This window comes from Sus scrofa, chromosome 13 (genome assembly GCF_000003025.6).
Source record: "Sus scrofa isolate TJ Tabasco breed Duroc chromosome 13, Sscrofa11.1, whole genome shotgun sequence".
NCBI classification, from domain to species: Eukaryota; Metazoa; Chordata; class Mammalia; order Artiodactyla; family Suidae; genus Sus; species Sus scrofa.
The window spans coordinates 34,284,631-34,308,653 of NC_010455.5; the positions used below are offsets into that span (position 1 = coordinate 34,284,631).

Sequence of the window (24,023 nt, forward strand, 5' to 3'; positions counted from 1 at the left end):
GGGACCACAGAAACCCTCCCACTGGTCTCCAAGGAAGGGCTGCCTCAAGGCAGCACCTCCGCCCCACTCCATGCCACTCAGCCCAGGCGACGCCTCACCTGATGCCCGTGGAGCGTGTAGAGCAGCCGGCCCTCCATGAGGTCCAGGATCTTCAGGGTGGAGTCGCTGGAGGCTGTGACCAGGTAGTTTCCCGACGGGTGGAAGGAGAGGGCGTTCACCGCTGCGCTGTGCACTGGGGGAAGGACGTCAGTCAGGCGAGGGCAGGGAGGCCCAGGGAAGCTGGAGGGTGGGTCACCATCACTCGACTTGCTGTGAGGAGCCCCACAAAGACTTCCCAGGAGAGCAGCACGAGCAAGGGACAGGAGGGCAGGCAGCCAGAGACGCCCGGCAGACGGGAACGCGCGTGGCAAGGATCAAGCCATTGCTCCCCCTCTCCCACCTCACCATGCAGGCAAGCTAGAGCCCAACAGAGGGCTCACATCTAACGCTCACTCTGTCTTACATGCTGCTACTCTAGGGACATCAAATGAAAAAGAAAACCTATGAAATGCCAATACCACGCCCCTCAGCCGCGCTCTTGGGAGCCAGTCAAGCCGGGCTTCCCCCCCTAGCCTCCTCCACTGGCCCACTTTGCAAGCCTGAGAGAGCACCTTGACACACAGAGCCCATTTCTCCTGCATGGCACAGCACCCACAAGCTAGGGTGCTGTGGGGATGCTGCCAGGTTAAGCCTTTGAGGCCTCTGTACAGAGGGAGCCCTGATGCCTCTCTGCTGCCCCAGGCATGCCATGCTACTCCAGGCCCCACCACTTTACCTACTCAATAGCTCAAGCCCATCCCTGACGCTTCCCCACTGCTCCAGCCCAAGCCCCACCATCCACGCTGGTATCCCTTGCTCTCCAAGATCTGGCCACCCCGCACCCTGTCCGCTCCCTAGTGGTGGGACCTTCCCACCTCCTGTCCCCCTTGGGCCAGAAAGACTCTTGCCCACCTTATCCCCTAACCCTGAAGCCCTCTGCTCAGAGGCACCTCAAGGAAGCCTCCTGTGACCTCACCAGCAGGGCCACTCCCTTGTTGTGTCCTCCTGAATCAACATGAGGCTCTTCACAGTAGAGATTTTATACCTATGCACAGTTGGGTTCACAGCTGGGTAACCCATGAGACCCTAGGCTCCATCAACCAGGGGCCGTGCTGGGGCCTTGGTTCCTGGCTCAGCACCTGATGTTGTATGGGACTCAAAAGCAGTGGGTGAGTGGGTGAATTGGGTCCAGGCAGGCCACATGGGGACAGCAACATGTGGACCAGCCACATCACCACTTCTTAGAGTAGCTGCTGGGGAAGACCCAGGTACCTTCTCACCCACTACCACAGACCTGGTGACGGAAACCAGCTGGCCTACGATAACTGCGACCCTGCCAGGTCAAACATTCTACAGACATAAAGGCAAATTCTAAAACCAACCCCTCATCCTGGCCCTGTGCAAGCCTAGGAACCATTGCTGGACCAGTAAACACAGCCCCCCACAAAACAGCCCTCGGCAGAGCTGAGGAGGTGCACGGAGTCCCTCAGATACCAGCCTAGCCAATGTGCAGACATGCCCAGGGACAGCGGATCCATGTCCCAAGCACACCTAGGGGAGACAGCAGGCCTTTATGTAACACTCTCTCAGCTTCCCAAGCTCCAAGAAGCAGCCTGGAGAGGGACCGATGGGGTTTCTACAACCAGCTCCTGGAGGCAGAGCACAGAGCCCCCACAGGCTGATGCCCTCCCACACTTGAGGCCCTGTGACAGAGGGCAGCACCCTCAGTGCTTAGCAAAAAGGGGGCAAAGAGAGCAGAGGAATAAGCCATAGCCAGCCCCAGCAGGAACTCAACAGCCATAAGCAGCAGCAGAAAGAACATCAGGGGCACAGAGTGTGTGATGCTGACTCCCCCACATGTCAGGGGCACACCCATGTATGCAGACCCGCAGGAAGGTGTGGAGAGAAGCTCCAGACAGAGAGCAGGGGTTCTCTCCAGGGAGGATAGGAATCGGGGACTTCTAGTTTTTACTCTGTGTACTTCCAGAACATATTTAACCATCAGAATATAGTCACTGTGATTATACAACTGAGCAAATGCTAAAAAGCGAATCCTTCCCTCCCCAAAAAAGAGTGGGTAAGGTCTAGGGAGGCGGGAGACCAGGTCCTGCAGGCACTTTAAGTTGTGCGTCTACAGGCTGCAAGCCAGCACCCTATTCCCAAGGGGCGGGCTGTGCGTAGGCTCGTGCTCACCAGGACACTGGTCCACACCAGCAGTGAAGGGGGGTGAGAAAGGGGCTCAAAACACTGAGATCCCCTGGGGAGTCCTGCCCACCCCCGTCCCCTCAGCCGGGCAGCTCTGAGAGACAGGTGCCCTTTACCATTCCCCAACCTCCCCCTGGGCCTCCTTAAATGCTGCTCCTGGCACATCTGCCTGCCTGAGCCTGGAGAAGGGCATGCTATTCTTGTTTCTGCAGCCCTTGGCAGCCTGTGCTGGCATGGATGCCACCCCCACTCCACCAAAGATGAAGCTGGCAGGGAAAAGCCAACAGCAGGGTGGTTCAGAGGAGGTGAGCTCGGGGAGTCCAGGGCTTACCCAGCACCAGCAGGGCGTGGCTACCATGCCAGGGCCTACCACCTGGTCTAGCCCACCCAAGGGAGGGAACTCCCTCCCTCCCAGAGGAAGGGCACCTGAAGCCCTGCTCCACTCTAAATGGAATAAGTATGGAGTTCCTGCGTGGCACAACGGGATGGGTGGCATCTTGGGAGCACTGGGACAGTGGGTTAAGAATCAGGCATTCACAGGGCCGCAGCCCACTTGGCCATGGGACACTGCCCTGGCCCTCTGCCCTCCGCTCCCCACTGGTTGGCTCTGGGCAGGGCAGTGCCTCTCTACTCCAGGGACGGGGGTGTGGCGCTTGAAGCAGGGACCCCCACAGAGCAGTCCCTCATCTCCCCCAAATGTGTTCATGCCTCCCCACGGCTAGTACAGAGGCTGTGCGCTGCACTGCTCAGCACTCGGACAACTTGGGAACGCCTGGCCCCCTCCTGCTCCTCACCCACAGCTACCTGAGGCTGCTCTGAGAATACACACAGGAATATATGCCCCTCTCCTCTTCCCTTCAGCCTCTTTGGAACTCCAGGTGTCTCTCCTTCTGTCCCTCCCCTGCAGGCATATAGGGAGCAGCGGGAGACGACTCTCACCAAAATTATGTTGCCCCATCAGTCCCTGGAGTGGATTAGCTGCAGGGGAGCAATCCCCGATGGCACCAATAGGCCCCCAGCCTCAGCAGCGTGCAAGCTGATGGGGGTGCATTATTTCCTCTTACCCCCTGCCTGCCCAAGACAATGCAGGAGGGCAAAAAGGAGAAAGTACAGGCTCTGGACAAGACGCGATGAATATGGAGCCCAGATGGACCAAGAGAAGGGGATGAACAAACACCCTACCCTGTGCCCCCTCTTGAGTGAAGAGCAGCCCTGGGATCACTGACATGGAAGGGGCCACCCTGAGGCTGACTGCTTTATGGTGCTGCTTGCCAAAGCCGGGAGGAAGGCAACAGGGAGCCGTGCCCCAAATAGGGCTCCCCCAACACCTATTTATTTCCTTGTTTGTGCTGATGCTAGCCAGGCCCTCACTTGTCCCTTTCAGGCACTCTGGAGGGACAAGACGCTGGGGAGGGCCGGTCTCGAGGTCCAGGGGCACAGGCAGTGCAGCTTAGCATGATACATGCTAAGGTGGGTTGGGCCTGGCCGGATGTCCCCATGTGTACAGAACTGAATAAAGTGGGTCTCTGAGGAAAAAAAAAAAGAATCCAGCATTGCCACAGTTGCAGCTAAGGTCGCAACTGTGGCTCAGATCTGATCCCTGGCCCAGGAATTCCATATGCCACAGGGTGGCCAAAAAAAAGTAAAAAAATTAAAAAATAAATAAATGGAAGGAATAGCAAAGGCCTCTTGCCTGGGGTGGAAACATCTGGAACCATTTACTCCAGAAGAGAGCTCAGCCTGGCAGGACTTTTCCCCAGTCACCTTCCTGCCTCACCCACTAGATCCACCAGCCTGCGGCAGCCTCTCAGGCTCCATAGAGGGTAGGGTGTTCCAGGGAGGCCTCATTGTAAGAATCACCCCTGTGCAACTGTCCTCCACAGAAGTCTGGCTGCCCCGCAAGGAGATGAGCCCCCAACACGCAGCCCTCAACAGTGATGGCACACACGAGCAATCCACTTTTCACCAAGCTCAAAGCTGCAGGCTGTCCGCCTGGCTCCAAGGCAAAGATGAGCAACGAGTGATGGCTGACGGCAGGTGGTCGTGCCAGCACAGCTATGGGCTACACCCCACTGCCACCACTAACCCAAACAAGGGACTTCCACTCAAGATCAGAGTTGTACCATGTCACAATCCCACAGGTCATCAGGATGTCAGGAAGGGGAAGACCCTGCCCCCAAGAACCATGAACAGGCCACAGCCTGTGGGCAGCAGATGGTCTAAGAGACCTGGGCACCCACAATACATGCTGCCCACACAGCTCGGCTTGCAGAACCCTCAGCAAGCCTGGCCCACTGCCCAACCGGCCCAGAGAAACTCCAGGTGCCCAAGCAGGAGGTACCTTTCTGGGGCAGACCACACCAGCACCGAGCCCTGCCACAGCAGCTCGCCTCACTCTGCCCAGGGTGGCCTCTCATGACATGCAACTGGCATTACCAGTGACACTGTGGCTGTGGGCTTACACAGGGCTATGAGTTCATACAATGAAGGTACTCTGATACCAGCAGCAAAGGACACTCAACACTCCCCTTGCCAAATGTCATATAAAGGCGGATCTGAGCTGGCCAGATCAGGTGGGACCGTGCACACCTCCCCATCAACCCTCTTGGTCTCGAAAACACCAAGAAGAATGCAGGTCTGCTCTGTTGGCTACACAGAGGCTTTAAAACCCTCCACCTAAAAAAAAAAGAAAACAAAAAACCAGACAAACAAAAACCCTCCACAATCATGTCTGGGGCAGGGCAAGGGTCCAGGGCTGCACTAAGGACCAGTGGTCAGAGAATTTGGACTAACTGGAGTTTCTGGAGATAGCCAAGTCAGGCCCTCCGGCAAGTTAAAGACCAGAATCAACACTGTGTGGGGAACCCACAGCTTCCCAGCTGTGTGACCTGGGCAAGCCTCAAACACCCCATCTGTGAAATGGGGAGCAACACTGATAACCATCCAAGCCTGTCCCCGGATAACGGACCCACACATGCCTGTAAACCGCAAAGCACATTAAATGATTCCGGACAGGGTTGCTGCTCAGATGTCTGAACAGTTTTAACGTGGGCTCAGAGCATATGGAGCCTAACCCACCTCCACGGGGACTGGCACTCCCAGGGACCCAGCAGCCACACCAACTCCTTCCTGAATTGGGAAATCAGAACTGCTCCCTGCAGTGATAGGCCGGAGCAAGCAACTCCTTGCCTGAGACAAATGGTGCCAGCCACCTGGTGTAGCCCAAAGTGATTCCAACAACTCAACATGGGACCAGAAGTGCCCTCTATGGAGCAAGATCACAGGCAGCTGGCCACATTCTGCAGTACCATGAACCAGTTTCTCTCAGATGAACCCCAAAGCCTTACACACACCTAAAACCCAATCAAGGGAGACACTGGATATCGCTGTCCTTAAAAAGCTCCCCCTGGGTTTCCTAGTGATCAGAAAACAACTCAGGTGCCTGCTCCCCGGGGACTGGGAGCCCTTCCTGGGGAATCAGCCTCCAAAGGGATCCCCCTCTTGAGAGTGGGGGGACAGCTGCTACTCAGGTGCTCAGAGAGCCTCTCAGGTAGAAGGCTCAGCCACAGAGCTCTCTACGGGAGCCGTGGACCTGAGAAGACCTGACCAGGTCCCTCCCCAGCACAGAGGGTGAGGGGTGCCCCCCAAGCAATGAGCTCAGATCCACCAGGCTCTCCTTGAGCCCTGGAGCAGGAGTCTAAAGATGGTGGGATAAGTTGGCTGCCCTGGGAGTACCTACCGCATTTCAGGCACTAGGTAGGGAGCTCCGAGGGAACATAGTAATTTATGGGGTACTCCAGGCCCCCCAAAGCCTCTGGTCTCTATTAGGCTGACTTAGAAACAAGATGCTGCAGGCTCGCTGAGTGGCTCTGTCACCAGAGGAAAGGACAGCAGCAAAAACAAACTGAAATCTCTCTGCAGAGCCTATCAGCCTCATGCACTTCAGGTCCCCTCAGGACTCAACCTCTGATGCCATCTGAGTCACCCACCACCTCCCTGGGCCTGCCAGTCACTGACCTCCCACTCCCTACCCATAGCCAAGACTGCTCCCTCAGGAACCCCAGAAACTTCTCTCCAGCACTCTCTACTCTCAAGTGCTCTGCATCACTCCACCCTCCTGACTACCTTCTTCATGAGTCTCCACTTTCCTTCACTTCCCGGCTCTCCTCTCCACTGCTGGAAGAGGGCTCCCACCCTCACTCTGGCTGCTTTAATGGGCCTTTTTCTCCCAAGGCCTCTCAGTCATGGGGAGGCAGGATATGGCCTTGACCCTTCTCGCATCCCAGATCCCCGGGCCCAGCTGGCTCCTCCACCCCAGAGCCTCAGCTTCTGCCACTACTCAATCTCCAAAACCAATCCCCTGGGCCTGAGGCCTGCCCCATTCTGATGCTCAGCCTTGCCGTGACGTCGGGCATGGACAGCACACCCACCAGCCACCCAGGCACATGGATCCTATCCAAGAGGGCTCTCAGCACTGCTGTCCTCTCAGATGCCCCTCTCACCCCTTCATTCCTGTCTTAGCACTTCCAGACAGGCTGCATCTTTGGGACCCTGGGTTAGAGCACAGCATTCAAGGCCCTCCTCAATGGGTAGGTGATGCTACACCCCGCCAACACCAAACCCAAGCTCCCAATCCCTCAGAGATCACCTAAAGATTCTCAAGACTTACGTTATACGAACCACGTCCCAAGTACTATATTATAATCCCCATGTGGATTCTCCCATAAGATCCTCAGAGACCCCAGAAGGCACGCACTACTGCCATCCCTTCACAGACAGGAAACAGCCTGCACTCCTAAGCACCGCTCTGCCTGGTCACCCTCCCTCCCCACCTCTCCCTGTCCAAGCCCTCCCTCCTGGCCCCTCGCTCAGTGACCTTCCCACCCATCACTCCTCTGGTGCCTCCCCCCACCCCCCTCTGTCAGCTGTGCAAATGTACCCAGTCTTCAATCCAGGCCTGGCCCAAAGCAGGAGAAGGGCCTCTAAGACTGAAGGAAAGGAGGGAGAGACGTGGTCTCCAAGTAGAGGGCAGCCCCCCTTGGGGATCTGCTCTAGAAGCCTCTGTCCCAAACAATGACAAACCCCAGAGCTTCCCGTTAAGGAAAGAACCGGTTATAGTGGCTGGCCTCTGCCACCTGGTGGTGCAATACAGTACTGCAGGCCTTAGCTCATGGCTGGTCTTGCTGGGAAACCAGACCTCCTGAATCCAAGACTGAGACTCAGCAGCATTAGCATCATTGTCCTTAACACTGTACCTGGTTCCTACTTTGTGTGAGGCACTCTCTAAATTCTTGACATGGACTAACTCATTACCTTCCTGACACTACCTATGAAAAAGGCCTTATCATTGCTGCAGGAGGCCCAGAAGAATCAAGTACTGGCCGGGAATGTTAGAGTTGGCTGTGGAGCCACCCTCCACCATGTGCTTTTCAAGACCAGGAGCAACTCCCTCCTTTTCTTCTTCTTTTTTTTTTTTCCAGGGCTGCACCGGCAGCATATGGAAGTTCCCAGAGTAGGGGCTGAACCAGAGCTATAAACCACCAGCCTATGCTATAGCCACAGCAACACAGGATCTGGGCCGCATCTGTGACCTACACACAGCTCACGGCAATGCCAGATCCTTAACCCACTGAGCGAGGCCAGTGATCAAAACTGTGTCCTCATGGATATTAGTCTGGGTCGTTACCACTGAGCCACAACGGGAACTTCCACTCCCTCTTCTTGGAAGGTCTGTTCCCTCGGTTACCCCCAGGAAAATGCTGTCCTCAAATGTCTGAGGAAAAACTATTGGTGTTTGTGCTGGCAGGGGGTGGGTATCAAGGGGAGAACTCTGAACCTCAAGCCCCACATCTCTGTGCAGTATGTCCTTCCCATTTTCAGGTGTGAATTTTAGAAATGAGCCCATGGACTTTAAACTTAGCCCCAAGTCAGCAATCACTCCAGCTCTGACTCTCCCTGGTCTCAGCCCTGAGCCCACAGGTCTGCCCACTCATTTTGCCTCCTGCACAACCCCCAGTTCTTCCTGTAGCCCCTCTCCAGTTCCCCTCCCTGGGACCCATCCCTACAAATGAGGTGACTCACAGTTCTGCCCAGCCACACCTGCTCTGAGGCCAGTTCCATACCCCAGTACCTTCACCATCTTCATCCTAATCCCACCCCCACCTGCCTCCTGGAGTCTGACACCAGCCCATGTCCACCGCCAACTGCCCTGCCTTCCAAGGGCCACAATTAAATAAGGGAACACAGCCCCGGGGCCCATGTCTCCATATCTGTGGAGGACACTGTGGAACCAGACTGGTCCCACCAATACCAACACTGACCTCTTTTGACAGACCTTCTCCCTCCACCACAGGTCAAGGGCTATCACCATGACCCTGGAGGACAGAGCCTCCATTATAGGGAGAGGCGAATGGCACGGGTAGCCCCTGAGAAATGCTTCTTGAGAGAAATCCTGGCCAGAGACCCACCAAGAACTGTCATCTGACCCACAGCATACATAAGGCTCTGCCTCCTCCTAAGTGGGCACCATAAGGGTTGGTGGATGCTAGGCAGCACCATGCTCTATCTCCCAGGCAGGGTTCCAGGACAGCCACGCCACAGACTACCAACCTCCGCCCCAGACATCCCAAGAGACCCAGGACTCCTCCTCGCTGGCCAAGGCTGTCCTCAGGCCCATTTCAGCCCCAAAGCCACGAGCCAGATGCCCGGCACAGTGTAGTCCCACCTCAGCCGCTCAGGGACACTCACATTGATAATGCTGCAAGAGCCGGTGAGTCCGCACGTCCCACACCTTCACCGTGTTGTCCATGCCGGCAGCAGCGACACATGTGCCGCTGGGGTGGAAGTCCACGTAGGTGACAAAGCTGGCAAGACAGGGCCACCATGTGCTATAGGAGGTCTGCCCTGGCTCAGAACAGACCCCAGAATAGCCAGCACGTCCCCATCCCTGCGCACCTGATCATGCTCTCCCCTCAGCCCAGGACACCTCCCACTTCCCTGTTTCTTTACCAGGCAGCCAAAGGAGAGCAAGAAGGAGAGGGTGAGAACAATGGCCAGCAATGACCTGAGGGGGACTTACCAGGGGGCAAGCAGAGAGGAGTTCCCATCGTGGCTCAGCAGAAACAAATCTGACCGGTATCCATGAGGACGCAGGTTCAATCCCTGGCCTCACTCAGTTAATGATTCAGTGTTGTTGTGAGCTGTGGTGCAGGTCGTAGACGCCGCTCGGATCTAGCATTGCTGTGGCTGTAGCGCAGCCAAGTGGCTATAGTTCTGATTTGATCCCTAGCCTGGAAACCTCCATATGCTGTGGGTGTGGCCCTAAAAAGAAAAAAGAAAAAAAAAAAAATGCAAGCAGAGAAAATGATCTTCAGATCCAAGGTTAGCCAGCTGCTCATAGGCTTTCAGTGAGAACTGCTGGGTCCCGCCAGAGCTGGAGGCCAAGCAGACCCTGCCAACAGAGGTCCAGACAACAAGGGCTAGCAGAGTCCCTGGGCCACTGGCTCACCCACCTCCAGGAGCCAGGCCAAGGGTCCTCAATATGCTCTTAAGGGACACCCAGGCTGGTATCGTGGCCAGCTCTCAGGAGGAGCCCTGACCTGGGGCTCCCAGCCTAACGGGGACAGAGGCTGGGATGCACTCAGGAACCCAGACCAGGTGAGTTCCCACTTAAACACAGGCTCACCCTCTCTCCATGATGCGGCACAATATGACAGCCACCAGCTACAAGAACCTGACTGGCCTTTCATTCATAAAGACCCCACCATGGAGAACAGACTAACATCCTTTGGGGGGTCTTGGTTCAACTGCTTTCAAACAGACCTGTCACAATTCTGAGAACTAAAAAGTGAAAGGAAAAGAAAGAGTCCAAGAGTTATATGCCTTGAGGTTAAGCGCTCCTACTCTTTATATCCTGAGAATGAGGAAAATATGCAGAGACAGAAGGCAGCAGACACATGGCTGTGGGCCCCCACTGCTACCCCAGAGGACATTAGGGCCTCTTTGTGCCCAGGTCTGTGCTTTTGGTGCCTACAGGTGGAGGAGAGAGTCTGGGGACTCACCCGCCATGCTCACAGTACGAGTGGACACACTCCCGGCTGGTCTTGTCCCACAGCTTGACAGTCTTGTCGTCACTGGCAGACACAATGAGCCGGCCATCCGGGGAGAACCTGAACAGGCAGGGCACAAGTCACACCACCAACTGCCAGACACCATGGGTGCCACTCACTGTCCTCCACAGCCACTCTTCCTGAGCTGCCTAGCACCTGATCCCAGGAACCAGCCTGGGCCACATGCCCTGCTCTGACCCTGAGTGATCGTGGGCAAGTGCCTGCCTCTCTGCAAGATGGGTAAGAAGGGTGTCTACCTCTTGGTAAGCAGGTATGCAGCAGCGTACACATGAGGCTCCCCCGCACTGCACACAGCACATGGCAACATGTGTGCTGAATGTCAGTACGATTGGCATCAAGATGGCCCTAAGCCCACCACTGGCATCATATTCTGTTCCCAGGTCCCCAGAGTCTACAATGAACTCTAAGAATAGGTCAGCAAAACACAGACCATCAACAAAAACATGAGATTCTGGGGACCCACCATCAAAGGCCTGGTGTGGGCTCAACACTTGTTTGCTGGCCTGACCCCTCCTGTTCTCAGGAGCCCAATGGTGAGGGCCTCTGAGAGCAATCGGGGACCTCCCAGCACAGAGGAACAGGTGCTGTGGAAAACAAGTAACTTCGTGGGGTCCCCAGAAGAACACACCTCAACAGTTCCCAACTTCTGACTCCTATAGTTTCCCAGTGTCCCCAGACACTCCAACACCTTCCTCTGGAGCACAGAGAATTGACATGTAAGATCTCTGTTGAAAAGAACAGAATAAGCTAGAAATGGACACAGGTAGGTCTACAATTCTTAGACCTGAAAGATCAAATCAAGATTATGGAGAAATAAGCAGTGGAGCTTTCTCCCATAAACACACCAAAAAAAGGAAAAAAAAAAAACAACCCACATGTAGAACGACTGACAGAATATCTACTGAATGCTGCCAGAAGACTGCAGACTTCTGAAGTCTGAGACTTCCAGAAAGGGCTAGAAACCCTGCACATAACTGGGTAAAACAAAAGAAAAAAAAGAGAGAGAGAAAGAAGAGAAAAAAAGGAATCAGGATAGGACCAGGCACTCCTGAGAAGGAGCTGTCAAAGAAGAAAGGAATCCATACCCTGAGAGGCCACCTAACTAATGGGGAGATCAGCCAGGATGGAGGGACCTCAAAGCCTCAGAGAAGAGCACAGCAGCCCAACTGAGGAGGGCAAAACAGAGAGAGAGGCACACAGACCATCGGTACCAGCTCGCAAGATGCCACAGGCTGAGAAAAACAAAGAGTTAATCATAAGGTAGCCCCCATATGGCTACTGGCTGATTTCACTACAGAAACGCACAGGCCAGAAGAGAGTGGCAAGATATATTCAAAGTAAGAAGAGGGAAAAATTTGCAGCCTAGAATATTCTACCCATCAAGATTGTCATTTAAAATAGATGGAGAGGAATTCCTGTTGTGGCTCAGGAGGTTATGAACCTGACTAGTATCCATGAGGATGTGGGTTTAATCCCTGGCCTCACTCAGTGGGTTAAGGATCCAGCGTTGCCTTGAACTGTGGTGTAGGTCAGATGTGGCTTAGATCCTGCCTTGCTGTGGCTGTCATGTAGGCTGGCAGCTGCAGCTCCAATTTGACCCCTAAACTGGGAACTTCCACATGCCACAAGTACAGCCCTAAAAAACAACAACAACAAAAAAAGTAAAATAGAAAAAAAATAAAGAATTTCTCAAACAAAAACTAAAAGAAATTGGCAATATTAAACCCATTCTAAAGAAAATACTGAAAGGTCTCCTCTAAATAGGAAAGAGATGGAGTCCCCACTATGGCTCAGCAGGAACAAACCCAACCCAACTAGCTTGAACCTGACTGGTATCTGTGAGGATGCAGATTTGATCCCTGGCCCATTTCAGTGGGTTAAGGATCTGGCATTGCTGTAGGCTGCAGTGTAGGTCGCAGAGGCAGCTCAGATCCCAAGTTGCTATTGCAGTGGCATAGGAAAGCAGCTACAGCTCCAGTTTGACCCATAGGCTGGGAATTTCCACAGGCCTCAGGTGCAGCACTAGATAAATAAATAAATAAACAGGAAGGAAGGAAGAAGATATAGGATGGAAAGTAATTTTTCACAATTACAAAGTAATCACTCCAATAAGCCAGTACACAGATCAAAACAGAAAAAAAAAAAAAAAAACCTATTTGTGAAAATGATGATAAACACAAGGACAGCAAAAGGATAAAAATATGAAGATGTAAAAGGACATTAAAATCAAAAATATGGGGAAGGAGAGCAAGAAAATCTAGACTCTTTTTTTTCAGACTGTGTTTAAATCTATATGACTACCAGGCTAAAGCAAGCAAATATAGGCAGAGATTAACGTACGTAAAACAACAGGGCAACCACAAATCAAAACCAAACAACAGATTCACAAAAACTGAAAAGAAGAGGACACAAGCATGAAATAAAAGGAAGACATCTGGAGTTCCCTTCGTGGCTCAGTGGTTAACAAATCCAACTAGGAACCTGGAGTTCCTGTTGTGACTCAGTGGTTAAGGACTCCGACTAGGAACCTTGAGGTTGCAGGTTCAGTACCTGGCCTTGCTCAGTGGGTTAAGGATCCGGCGTTGCCGTGAGCTGTGGTGTAGGTCACAGATGCAGCTCGGATCCCGAGTTGCTGTGGCTCTGGCGTAGGCCGGCGGCTATAACTCTGATTAGACCCCTAGCCTGGGAACCTCCATGTGCCACAGGAGCAGCCCTAGAAAAAGGCAAAAAGACAAAAAAAAAAAAAAAAAAAAAAAAAAAAAAAAAAAATCCGACTAGGAACCATGAGGTTGCGGGTTCGATCCCTGGCTTCACTCAGTGGGTTAAGGATCTGGCATTGCCATGAGCTATGATGTAGGTTGCAGACACAGCTCGGATCTGGCATTGCTGTGGCTCTGGCATAGGCCAGCAGTTACAGTTCCGATTAGAGCCCTAGCCTAGGAACTTCCATCTGCCATGGGTACAGCCCTTGAAAAGACAAAGAAAAGAAAAAGAAAAAGGAAAACATCCAACCAAAAAAAAAAAAGAAAGGAACAAAGGACAACCACAGAATCAACTGGGAAACAAGGTTTTAAATGGCAATAAATACATATTTGTCAATAATCACTTTAAATGTCAATGGACCGAATGCTCCAATTGAAAGACATAGAGTAGCAGACTGGATTAAAAAAACACAAGCCTACAGTATGTTCCCTACAAGAGACTCACCTCAAGGTAAAGGACACATATAAATTGAAAGTGAGGTAATAGAAAAAGTTATTTCATGTGAATGGAAAATACGGAAAGCAGGAGTTGCAATACTCATAGTTTAAAATGAAGGCCATAAAAAAAGACAAAGAAGGACACTATTTAATAAAAGGACCAATTGATAAAAGGACTAATTCCAAGAAGAGGATATTACACTCCTCAATACATATGTTCATAATACAGGAGCACCCAAATACATATAACAAATACTGACAGACATAAAAGGAGAAATTGACAGGCATACAATTATAGTAGGAGATTTTAACACCCAACTCACATCAATACACAGATCCTTTAGCTAGAAAATCAACAAGGCAACAGAGATCCTAAATGATACAACAGAACAGTTAGATTTGACATTTTTAGGACACTACATCCAAAAAAAACCAGAATATACATTCTTTTCAAGTGCATATGGAACATTCTCTAAGACTGACCATGTATTCGTGCACAAAACTAATCTCAACAAATCTGAATACAGAAATTATTTCAAGCATCTTCTCTGAACACAGTGGCATGAAACTAGAAATGAAGCACAGGGGGAAAAAAGAGAAAAAACTGACCACATGGAGATTAAACAACATGCTACTAAAAAACCAATGGGTCAATGAGGAAATCAAAAAGGAAATTTAAAAATACCTTGAGGAGTTTCCATCATGGCACAGCAGAAATGAACCTGACTAGTATCCATGAGGATGCAGGTTCAACCCCTGGCCTCACTCAGTGGGTTAAGGATCCAGCGTTGCAATGAGATGTGGTATAGGTGGCAGGTGTGGCTCAGATCCCGAGTTGCAGTGGCTGCGGCACAGGCCTGCAGCTACAGCTCCAATTCAACCCCAAGCAACCTTGAGACAAACAACAATGAAAACACAACCATACAAAATCTATGGGATAATGCAAAAGCAGTTCTTAGAGGGAAGTTCATAGCAATACAGGCCTTCCTCCAAAAAGAAGACGAATCTTAAATCAACAATCTAACCTACCACCTAAAAGAAATACAAAAAGAATGAACAAAACCTAATGTCAGCAGGAGGGAAATCATAAAGATCAGAGAGGAAATCAATAAAGATTTTTTAAAAATAGAAAAAAAATCAATAAAATGAGAGCTGGTTCTTTGAAAGGGTAAACAAAATTGATAAACCTCTGGCCAGACTCACCAAGAAGAACCCAAATGAAATGAAAAAGGCTCATTAACCACTGAGCCACAACAGGAATGCCCTATTTTTCACAGAACTAGAACAAATAATCCAAAAATTTATATGGAACCATTTAAGACCCAGAATGGCCAAAGCAATCCTGAGGAAGAAAAAAATAAAAAAAGAAGCATAACTCTCCCAGACTTCAGACAATGTTGCAAAGCTACAGTAATCAAGACAGTATGGTACTGGAACAAAAACAGACATAGAGACCAAAAGAACAGATTAGAGAGCACAGAAATAAACCCAGACACCTATGGTCAATTGATCTTCAACAAAGGAGCCTGGAATATAAAATAGGGAGTTCCCATTGTGGCTCAGCAGTAACGACCCCGACTAGTATCCATGAGAATGCAGGTTCCATCCCTGGCCTCACTCAGTGGGTAGGTATCTGGCACTGCTGTGAGCTGTGGTGTAGATCACAGATGAGGCTCGGATCCTGAGGGCCTGCGGTGTAGGCTGGCGGCTGCAGTTCTGATTCAACCCCTAGCCTGGGAACTTCCACATGCCACATGTGCAGCCCTAAAAAGCAAAAATAAAAATAAAAAATAAAATGGGAACAGGAGAGTCTCTTTCCAGCAATGGGAAAACTGGACAGATGCATGTAAGCCAATGAAACTAGAACACAGCCTCACACCATACACAAAAATCAACTCTAAAAGGCTTAAAGATTTAAGTAAAATATGCCATAAAACTCCTAGAAGAGAACATAGTGCAAAACATTCTCTGGCATAAACCATACAAATGTTTTCTTAGTTCAGTCTCCTAAGGCAACACAAATAAAAACACAGGAATTCACGTTGTGGCTCAGCAGATTAAGAACCTGACTAGTATTCATGAGGATGCAGGTTTGCTCCCTGGCCTCCCTCAGTAGGTTAAGGATCTGGCATTTCTGTTTCAGATGCAGCTCAGATCCTACATTGCTGTGGCTCTGGCGTAGGCTGGCAGCTGTAGCTCCTATTTGACCCCTAGCCCAGGAACTTCCGTAGTTAGTTGGCCACAGGTGTGACCATAAAAAGAAAAAAAATAACAATAATAAAAACACAAATAGGAGCTCCTACTGTGGGACAATGGGATGGGCAGTGTCTTGGGAGTGCTGGGACATGGGTTCAATCCCCAGCCCAGCATGGTAGGTTGAGGATACAGTGCAGCTTAGGTCAAGACAGCAGCTCGGACCTGATCCCTGTCCTGGGAGCTCCGTTTACTGCAGGGTAACCAAAAATGAAAACACACACACACACACACACACACACACACACACACAAACAAATGAGACAAAATCAAACTTACAAGCCTTTGCACAGCAAAGGAAACCATAAAAAAAAGACAAGACATGGAGTTCCCGTCGGCGCTAATGGTTAATGAATCCAATAGGAACCATGAGGTTGCAGGTTAGATTCCTGGCCTCGCTCAGTGGGGTTAAGGATCCGACATTGCCATGAGCTGTGGTGTAGGTCACAGATGCAGCTCAGATCCTGCATGGCTGTGGCTGTGGTGTAGGCCGGCAGCTATATCTCCAATTAGACCCCTAGTCTGGGAACCTTCATATGCCGTGGATGCGGCCCTAGAAAAGACAACCTACAAAATGGGAGGAAATAGCTGCACATGATGCAAAAAACAAGGGCTTAATCTACAAAATGTACAAACATCTCATACAACTCAACACCAAAAAAAAAAAACCCCAAACAATCCAACTGAAAAATGGACATATGGATGGCCAGTAAGCACATGAAAAAATGCTGAACATTACTAATTATTAGAGAAATGCAAATCAAAATTGCAATGAGGTACCACTTCACACAGGTCAGAATGGTCATTAGTAATAAGTCAACAAATAACAAATGCTAGAAAGGGTGTGGAGAAAAGGAAACCCTCCTACACTGAGGTGGGAATGTAAATTGGTACAACCACTATGGAAAACAGTATGGAGGTACCTCAGAAAACTAAATATAAAATTACCATATGGGAGTTCCCGTTGTGGCACACTGGTTAACGAATCCAACTAGGAACCATGAGGTTGCCGGTTCAATCCCTGGCCTTGCTCAGTGGGTTAAGGATCCGGCGTTACCGTGAGCTGTGGTGTGGGTTTCAGACACGGCTTGGATCCTGCATTGCTGTGGCTGAGGCATAGGCCAGCAGCTACAGCTCTGATTAGACCCCTAGTCTGGGAACCTTCATATGCGGCAGGAGCGGCTCAAGAAAAGGCAAAAAGACAAAACAAACAAACAAACAAACTACCATATGATCCAGCAATCCCACTCCTGGACATATATCCAGACAAAACCACAATTCAAAAAGATACACGCACCCATATACTCAGAGCAGCACTATTCACAAAAGCTAAGACATGGAAACAACCTAAACGTCCACTGAAAGAAGAATGGATTAAGATTTAGTACCTATATACAACGGAATATTACTCAGCCACAAAAAAATAATGAAATAATGCCATTGGTAACAACATGGATGCAACTATAGATTCTTATACTAAGTGAAATAAGTCAGAAATAAAAAGACAAATACCATATGATATCACTTATGTGTGGGGTCTAAAACATGGCACAAGTGAATCTATCTACAGAACAGAAACAGACATAGAAAACAGACTTGTGGTTGCCAAGGGAGAGTTGGGGGAGGACTGGGATGGACAGGGAGTTTGGAGTTAGTAGATGCAAACTATTACATTTAGATTGGATAAGCAGTGAGGTCCTACTGTACAGCAGAGGTAACTGTCTAATCTTTTGGGATAAGAACATGATGGGGGATGATATAAGAAAAAGCAGGTATATGTATGTATGACTGGGTCACTTTGCTGCACAGCAGAAATCAGGACAACACTGAAAATCAACCATACCTTAATAAAAATTAATTAATTTTTTTAGAAAAAGAAAGGTGCTGTGAAAGGTGCTAGCCCCCAGCCCCAGCCCCCACACCAAAAGGAGAGCTGGCTTCCAGACCAACCCCCAGCAGAAGCCCGGGCCCCCATCTGGCAGCTCTAAAATAAATCAACTCTAAGGAGCAGAGCATCCTAGAGGAAAGTAGGCAAGCCTTAATGCCAGGGTCTCAGCTTTAAACCCCAACTCTGACTGTTACTTACCATATGCCCCAGGGCAAGAGACTACACTGTCTTGAGCCTCAGTTTCCTCATCTGCAAAATGATAACGACGTCACCTACTTACAGGACTGCCATGAGGAGCCAGAATACGTCTAGTGGTGGTACTGACAACAAGCGGTGGTTGTTCCTGCTAGTAAGTGGCCCTGATGACCCACCTTGGGCTATGTCAGCACAGATGTTGGGGATCAGCTGGGGCTGGCAATGAACTTACTTGTCATGCATTAGTTCAGTGACACTTTGACAGCTTACAATGTAAGAACTATTACTGCTCTTATTCACAGCTAAGGAAGTCAGGGCTTGGAAAGTCTAAAGACTGGCTAAGTAAAGGCCCAAGGTCATGATGCTGGCACCTGGCAACTCCTCTGTGCCCCCCCATGGTCCCTCCAAAGTTCTTCAGGTAGGACGACACTCACTTGGCACAGCGGACCCAGTTGATGTGCTGGCTCAGGGAGAATAGGAATTTTTGGCGATGGGTTGACCACACCTTGATTGTCTTGTCGTCAGAGGCCGTCACAAAGGACTGGCCATCGCTGCAGAAATGGACGCTCCTCACCGTGGCCGTGTGTGCACGAAACACAGTTGACTCGCCTTTGCTGCAGGGGTGGGTATCCAGAGTAAAGAAACTCATAAACCCATAACAGCAACATGTGGGCACACTGGAGCTCTCCCCACCCCTCGGGACCCCTGCCAAAGTCAATCCAGTCCACCAAAAGCAAGGCCAAAGTCTCCCCTACAGGAGCAGAACCCCTGCCCACCTCACTCACATAGAAGCAGCCTCAGTGGGATCCCCTCCAAAAGGCTGAGGTCAGCCCAGAATCTCCTCCCTGTTACCCTGAGGGGAGGGCCCCAACTGGAAGATCCAGCTTCTGATGGCACCTCATCAGAATGTCCCACTGTGACCAGTCCAGCACCAGGGACCAGATTCAGACAAGACCCTCAAAGTCTTTAACTCACATATTGGGTACCCAGATGCGAACGGTCTTGTCGCGAGAGCCCGAGGCAAGCAGGTGTCCCGAAGGGGAGAAGTTCACACAGGTGACCGCATCCTTGTGGCCGGTGAAGCGGTAGGCACGTGACTGGGGCTTCATGTGCCACACCATGAGGCAGGAGTCCATGGAGCCGCTGGCTGAGGAGAGAGGGGTCACCATGACACTGGGGCAGGGTGGGCAGCACAGAAACTCAGCTTGACAGGCAGCCCAGAACTCCCTTCCCCACAGGGACAGCCACACCTCCAATGACTGGTGAGCAGGACTTTGGAGAAGCTATGGCCTGCCAGCTCTCCAAGCAGCAGGCCCACACAGGAACCTGCTCAAGAGATACCCTTTACCTGCCAGCCTTAGGCTGTAACCAAGACTCCCAGGTCTCCCCACAGGCTCTAGAAAGCAAGTCCTCCTAAAACTGGGGAGCCAACTCAACCCAACCGTCTTTTTACCATTAAGAGGACCCATCAGAAGCCTAGAGGAGGTCCCCAAAACAGATGAAAAATTCCTTCAATTTCCTCTTCATCTGCAGCATATCATGAGATCAGCAGCCTCTGGCAGGGGACCTTGACTTCAGGCTAAAGGGGGAGGCCTGTCCACAGAAACAAGGCAGCTGCAGCCATAAGAGCCGTGTAGAAACCCACAAGCAGCCAAGGAGGGAGGCATACAGCGGCAGCATAAGGGCAGTGCGGGAGGGCAGTCCCCAGCTCTGCTCCACATGCTTCTCACTGGTGGGCTTCTTCAACAAGAAGGTGTGCCCATGGTACTGTGGACAGCAGAATCAATAAATACCCAAGGAAAAAGAGCCACTGTGTAGGGCTCATTCTGCAGGATAGACCTAATAGCCCAGAGGCAGGTCCTGCCTTCAAAGACAGGGTAACCTCAGCAAGGGCCCCAACCTCTCTGAGCCTCACACTCGACATGCAGAACGGAGCTAATAAGGCCCTGCAACCAGACAGCTGACCAGCTGAAGCAAGATGTGGGTCAATATAAAGCACCCGGTCCTCACTGTGCCCTGTCCCCCCATGGCACACCTCCCAGGTAGAAACTCCACCTTAGCTTATAACCTAGTGTCTAGACCAAGATGCCTCCTCTTACCCAGCTGCTTCATGTTGAAACTGAAGTCCACACAGGTAACTGCATCTCGGTGACCCTTAAAATGCCTCTCCAGCGAGGGGTCCTCCTGGGGGAGAGCCATGGTCAAATGTGTAAAGGCTCGATAAGGAAAGGGCTTCCCCAAGGCCAAGACTCTTCCTATAACAGCCAGGAGGGTTTAAAAATGCTCAAGCCATGATGTTGTATATAGAAAATGCTAAGGAATCACTAAAAAATTACTACAAGTTCAGTAAGCTTACAAGATACAAAATCAACACACAAAAATCAAGTATACCAGCAATGAGCAATGCGAAAAATAAAAGTGACAGCAATTTCATTTATGATACATAAAAAAGCAAAATACTTAGGAATAACTTAACAAAAGTGCATGACACACAGTGAGAAATAAAAAAACATCATTGAAAGAAGCTTAAAAAGATTCAGATAAATGGAAAGGCATCCCTTGTTCATAGTTTGGAAAACAATATTGTTAAGATGTAATATTCCCCAAATTGATCTACAGAGTCAAAGAAAATCCCTATCGCCTTTTTTTTTTTTTGCAGAAATTGACAAGCTAATGCTAAAATTCATATGAAATGTAAGACAGCCAGAACAGTCAAAACAATCTTTAAGGAAAAAAAAAAAGGAAAAACAGAAAACAACTTGGTGTTCCTTAAAAAGTTAAACACAGAGTTATCAAATGACCCAGCAATTCTAGGTAAATACTCTTAAGAAGTGAAAGCATTTTCATGCAAAAACTTGTACATGAAAAAAAAAACAACCGTGTATACAAATGTTCACAGCAGTGTTATTCATAATAGCCCCAAAGTGGACAGACTTCAATGTCCATCAACAGATATATGGATAAACAAAATGCGGCACAGCCATACAGCAAAATAGTTGTCAGTCATAAAAAGGAATTAAGTACTGACACATGCTACAACATGGATGAACCCTGAACACACTACACTAAGGAAAAGATGCCAGACACCAGACATTTTGTCTGATTTCATTTATACAAAATATCCAGAATAGGCACATCTATCTACAGACACAGAAAACAAATTTGTGGTTGACAAGGACTAAGGGGAAGGAGGGAATCGGGAGAAAGAGGAGTGACTGCTTAATGGATATGGGGTCTCTTTGGGGTGACAAAAATGTTCTGGAAATAGTGATGACTGCACAATATCGTGAGTACACTAAAAACCACTGAATTTTACACTTCAAAAGGGTGAATTTATGGTATGTGAATAATATCTCAATAAAGTTATTTTTCAAAAGATTCACCGAGAGAAAATGGGGGGTTTTCATCACCCTCCCCATTTAGGGATCAGATCCCATTCCCTCAATCCCACTGCAGACTGGCCAGTGAACCCAAAGGTCAGCCCTGAACAAGCCCCAGGTGGCTTCACCACCATCTCCAAGACACCCAACATCAGAGCAGCAGCAGCTTAGGAACATGTGGAGCTAATATTCCACAGACACTCTATCCAAGAGTAACTCATGTTTTAGCACTTGAAGAGTTATAGCCCAACCATGTAAACAACTCCCCCTACTCCAACATCAGAAACCTCAAAGGAGGGAGTTCCTGTTGTGGCTCAGAGGAAATGAATCTGACTAGTATCCATGAGGACACAGGCTCAATCCCTGGCCTCACTCAGTGGGTTAAGGATCTGGCAGTGCTGTGTGAGCTGTGGTATAGTCACAGATGCGGCTCGGATCTGGCACTACTGTGGCTGTGGCTCCAATTCGTCCCCTACCTGGAAACCTCCATATGCTGCAAGTGCGGCCCTAAAAAGACAAAAAAAAAAAAAAAGAAAAGAAACCTCAAAGAGGAGTTTCTGTCATGGCTCATCGGAAATGAAACCCAACTAGGAACCATAAGGTTGTGGGTTCAATCCCTGGCTTCTCTCAGTGGGTTAAGGATCCAGCGTTGCCGTGAGCTGTGGTGTAGGTTGGCTAGTAGCTGTAGCTCCAATTAGACCCCTAGCCTGGGAACCTCCATATGCCTCAGGGGCAGCCCTAAAAAAGACCAAAAAAAAAAGAATCAGAAACCTCAAAGAAACATCTTGGAGGCACCAGGGAGCCCAGCAAACCTACTCCTGAGCCAGAGCAAGGCCACTGCCACTCCAAAAAGCTGTAACCAGAACAAAGGCTCCCATGGCCCCATGCCCAGCTCCACCCCAACACACCTGCCAGAATCCTTTCAACAAGAGAGGGAAAAGCACAACAGGTGGGCCCAGAACAGAGCAGTAACTGCTCCACCTGAGCTTCTTGGAAAAACAAAGGTAACATAGTGCCCATCTCTAGAGGCAAGTTCAGATCCACCCTTAACCAGGGGACCCATGAAATCTTCCAACACCCTCTCTTCCATTCCTGCAACTTGCTGGTTCCTCGTCTCCCCCAAAGGGGTTTATATTTTGGGGTAGGGGAAAGAACATCAAATTAGGGTTCAAAAGGCCTGGTTCCTAAGGAAGCCAACAGGCCACCATCCAGCCACCTTGACTCTCAACCCAAGCCAGAGGACCAAGCAGGTTGAGGTTCAAAACAACCTCTCAAAAACAGGGGCTTCGGAGTGCTCCCCTCTGGCCTCCGAGAGGGCATCCTGGTTCAAGTTACACCGCAGGCCTAGGCCGTCCTGGGCATCCTGGGGCCTGCTGTTCCCACACGTCGTAACAGGGTGCACCCTCAACAAGCCCCCATTCAGCTACCCACTGCTCAGGAAAACAAGACTGAAGCCACACAGGCCCGGCGCTGATCCCAGGTCAGACGTCCCAGTCGGGCAGTACTAATGTCTCCTCCGCGGAGATACAAATCCTAAGAATAGAGACTGGTTCGTTAGCCCTGGCAACCGGCACAGGGCCTGGCTCGCAGGAGGCGTTCGCTAGATGCCCCGACCCATCGCACCCTGCACAGACTGTAAACTAGGGCAGGAGAGGACCGCACGGAGCCCTGCGCCCGGCCAGGCGCCCACTGTCCTCGTGGGGAGACTAAGGCCCGGGCGGCAGCCGCTGGCAGGAACTTACCGGGTAGGGCGATGCCATGGCGGGGCTGGGAGCGCCCAAGGCGCCGGAGGAAGCAGCGGCTGCCGTTGAGGCGCGTTCAGTTTCCGCGCCCCCAACCGCCGCCAATAGCAACGCGGGTCGCTTGGCCCCGCCCCGCCCACCGCAATTAAAGGAGACTGGGCGCCTCGGCTTTTTGCACCCGGGACCGGAAGGAGAGTTGACCGAGTCCACTGTCTCCGCGTCCAGCACCACCAAGCCAGGCAGCCTACGGACGGCGTCGCTAAAGGCCTGTGTCCACCGTCGCTCATTCCCCCTGAGAAATTAAAAAGCCCAGGATGAAGTGTTCGCCCCGCCGACGGGTAGTCCGGTTAAGGCTAAGGCGAACACAGCCTTCTGGGAAATGCAGTTCCTCGATTCCCGCATCCTCCTGTCGGGAGGAAGGTGGGACTACATTTCCCAAGATGCCCTAAGGCCTGATTAACCAACGAAAGAGAACCTTTTAGGATCCCGGAGATGGAGGTACTTGGCTCATTGTATCTGCGTCCTTTTTTTTTTTTTTCTTTTTTTTTTCCCGTGGGCGCGGCGCCTGGCACTTGGAAGTTTTTGGGCCAGGGATAGAACAAGGCCACAACAGCGACCCAAGCCGCTGCAGTGTCTACGCAGGATCCTTAACCCTCTGCCGCAAGAGAGCGCCGTGTCTGTGTCCTCTTAAAGCGCTCGGATGGCCGGCTTTTCTCTCAGTACCCCATTTACAGCCAGTTATTCACTCTTTGGGAATTCTTTAAGTGGTTCACTCCTCTGAACGCGCTTAAAACAAGTGTCGATTTAAAAGAACACAAATCGAGTTCCCCCGTGGCGCAGTGGAAACGAATCCGACTAGGAACCATGCATGGGGTTGTGGGGTCGATCCCTGGCCTTGCTCAGTGGGTTAAGGATCTGGCTTTGCCCTGAGCTGTGGTATGGGCTCCAGATGC

The 24,023-nt window shown here is 50.6% G+C and overlaps 1 protein-coding gene across 4 annotated transcripts in view; it reads right to left on the minus strand.

Annotated features, from left to right (window-relative positions):
• Positions 1-23,469, minus strand: part of POC1A (POC1 centriolar protein A) — an 80,216-nt gene extending 56,747 nt beyond the window's left edge. Inside the window, exons 1-7 of one of the 4 annotated variants that reach the window (XM_021068878.1) lie at positions 23,071-23,466; positions 20,048-20,203; positions 18,924-19,095; positions 18,383-18,562; positions 10,344-10,451; positions 9,031-9,146; positions 99-232 (exon numbers count right to left, since the gene is read on the minus strand). In XM_021068878.1, coding sequence (XP_020924537.1) covers positions 99-232; positions 9,031-9,146; positions 10,344-10,451; positions 18,383-18,562; positions 18,924-19,095; positions 20,048-20,147 — 810 coding nt within the window. In that variant the 5' untranslated portion in view covers positions 20,148-20,203; positions 23,071-23,466. Of the gene's footprint in view, positions 1-98; positions 233-9,030; positions 9,147-10,343; positions 10,452-18,382; positions 18,563-18,923; positions 19,096-20,047; positions 20,204-23,070 lie in introns of all 4 variants that reach the window. The other 3 variants (XM_021068877.1, XM_021068879.1, XM_021068880.1) reach the window with 3 other exon arrangements.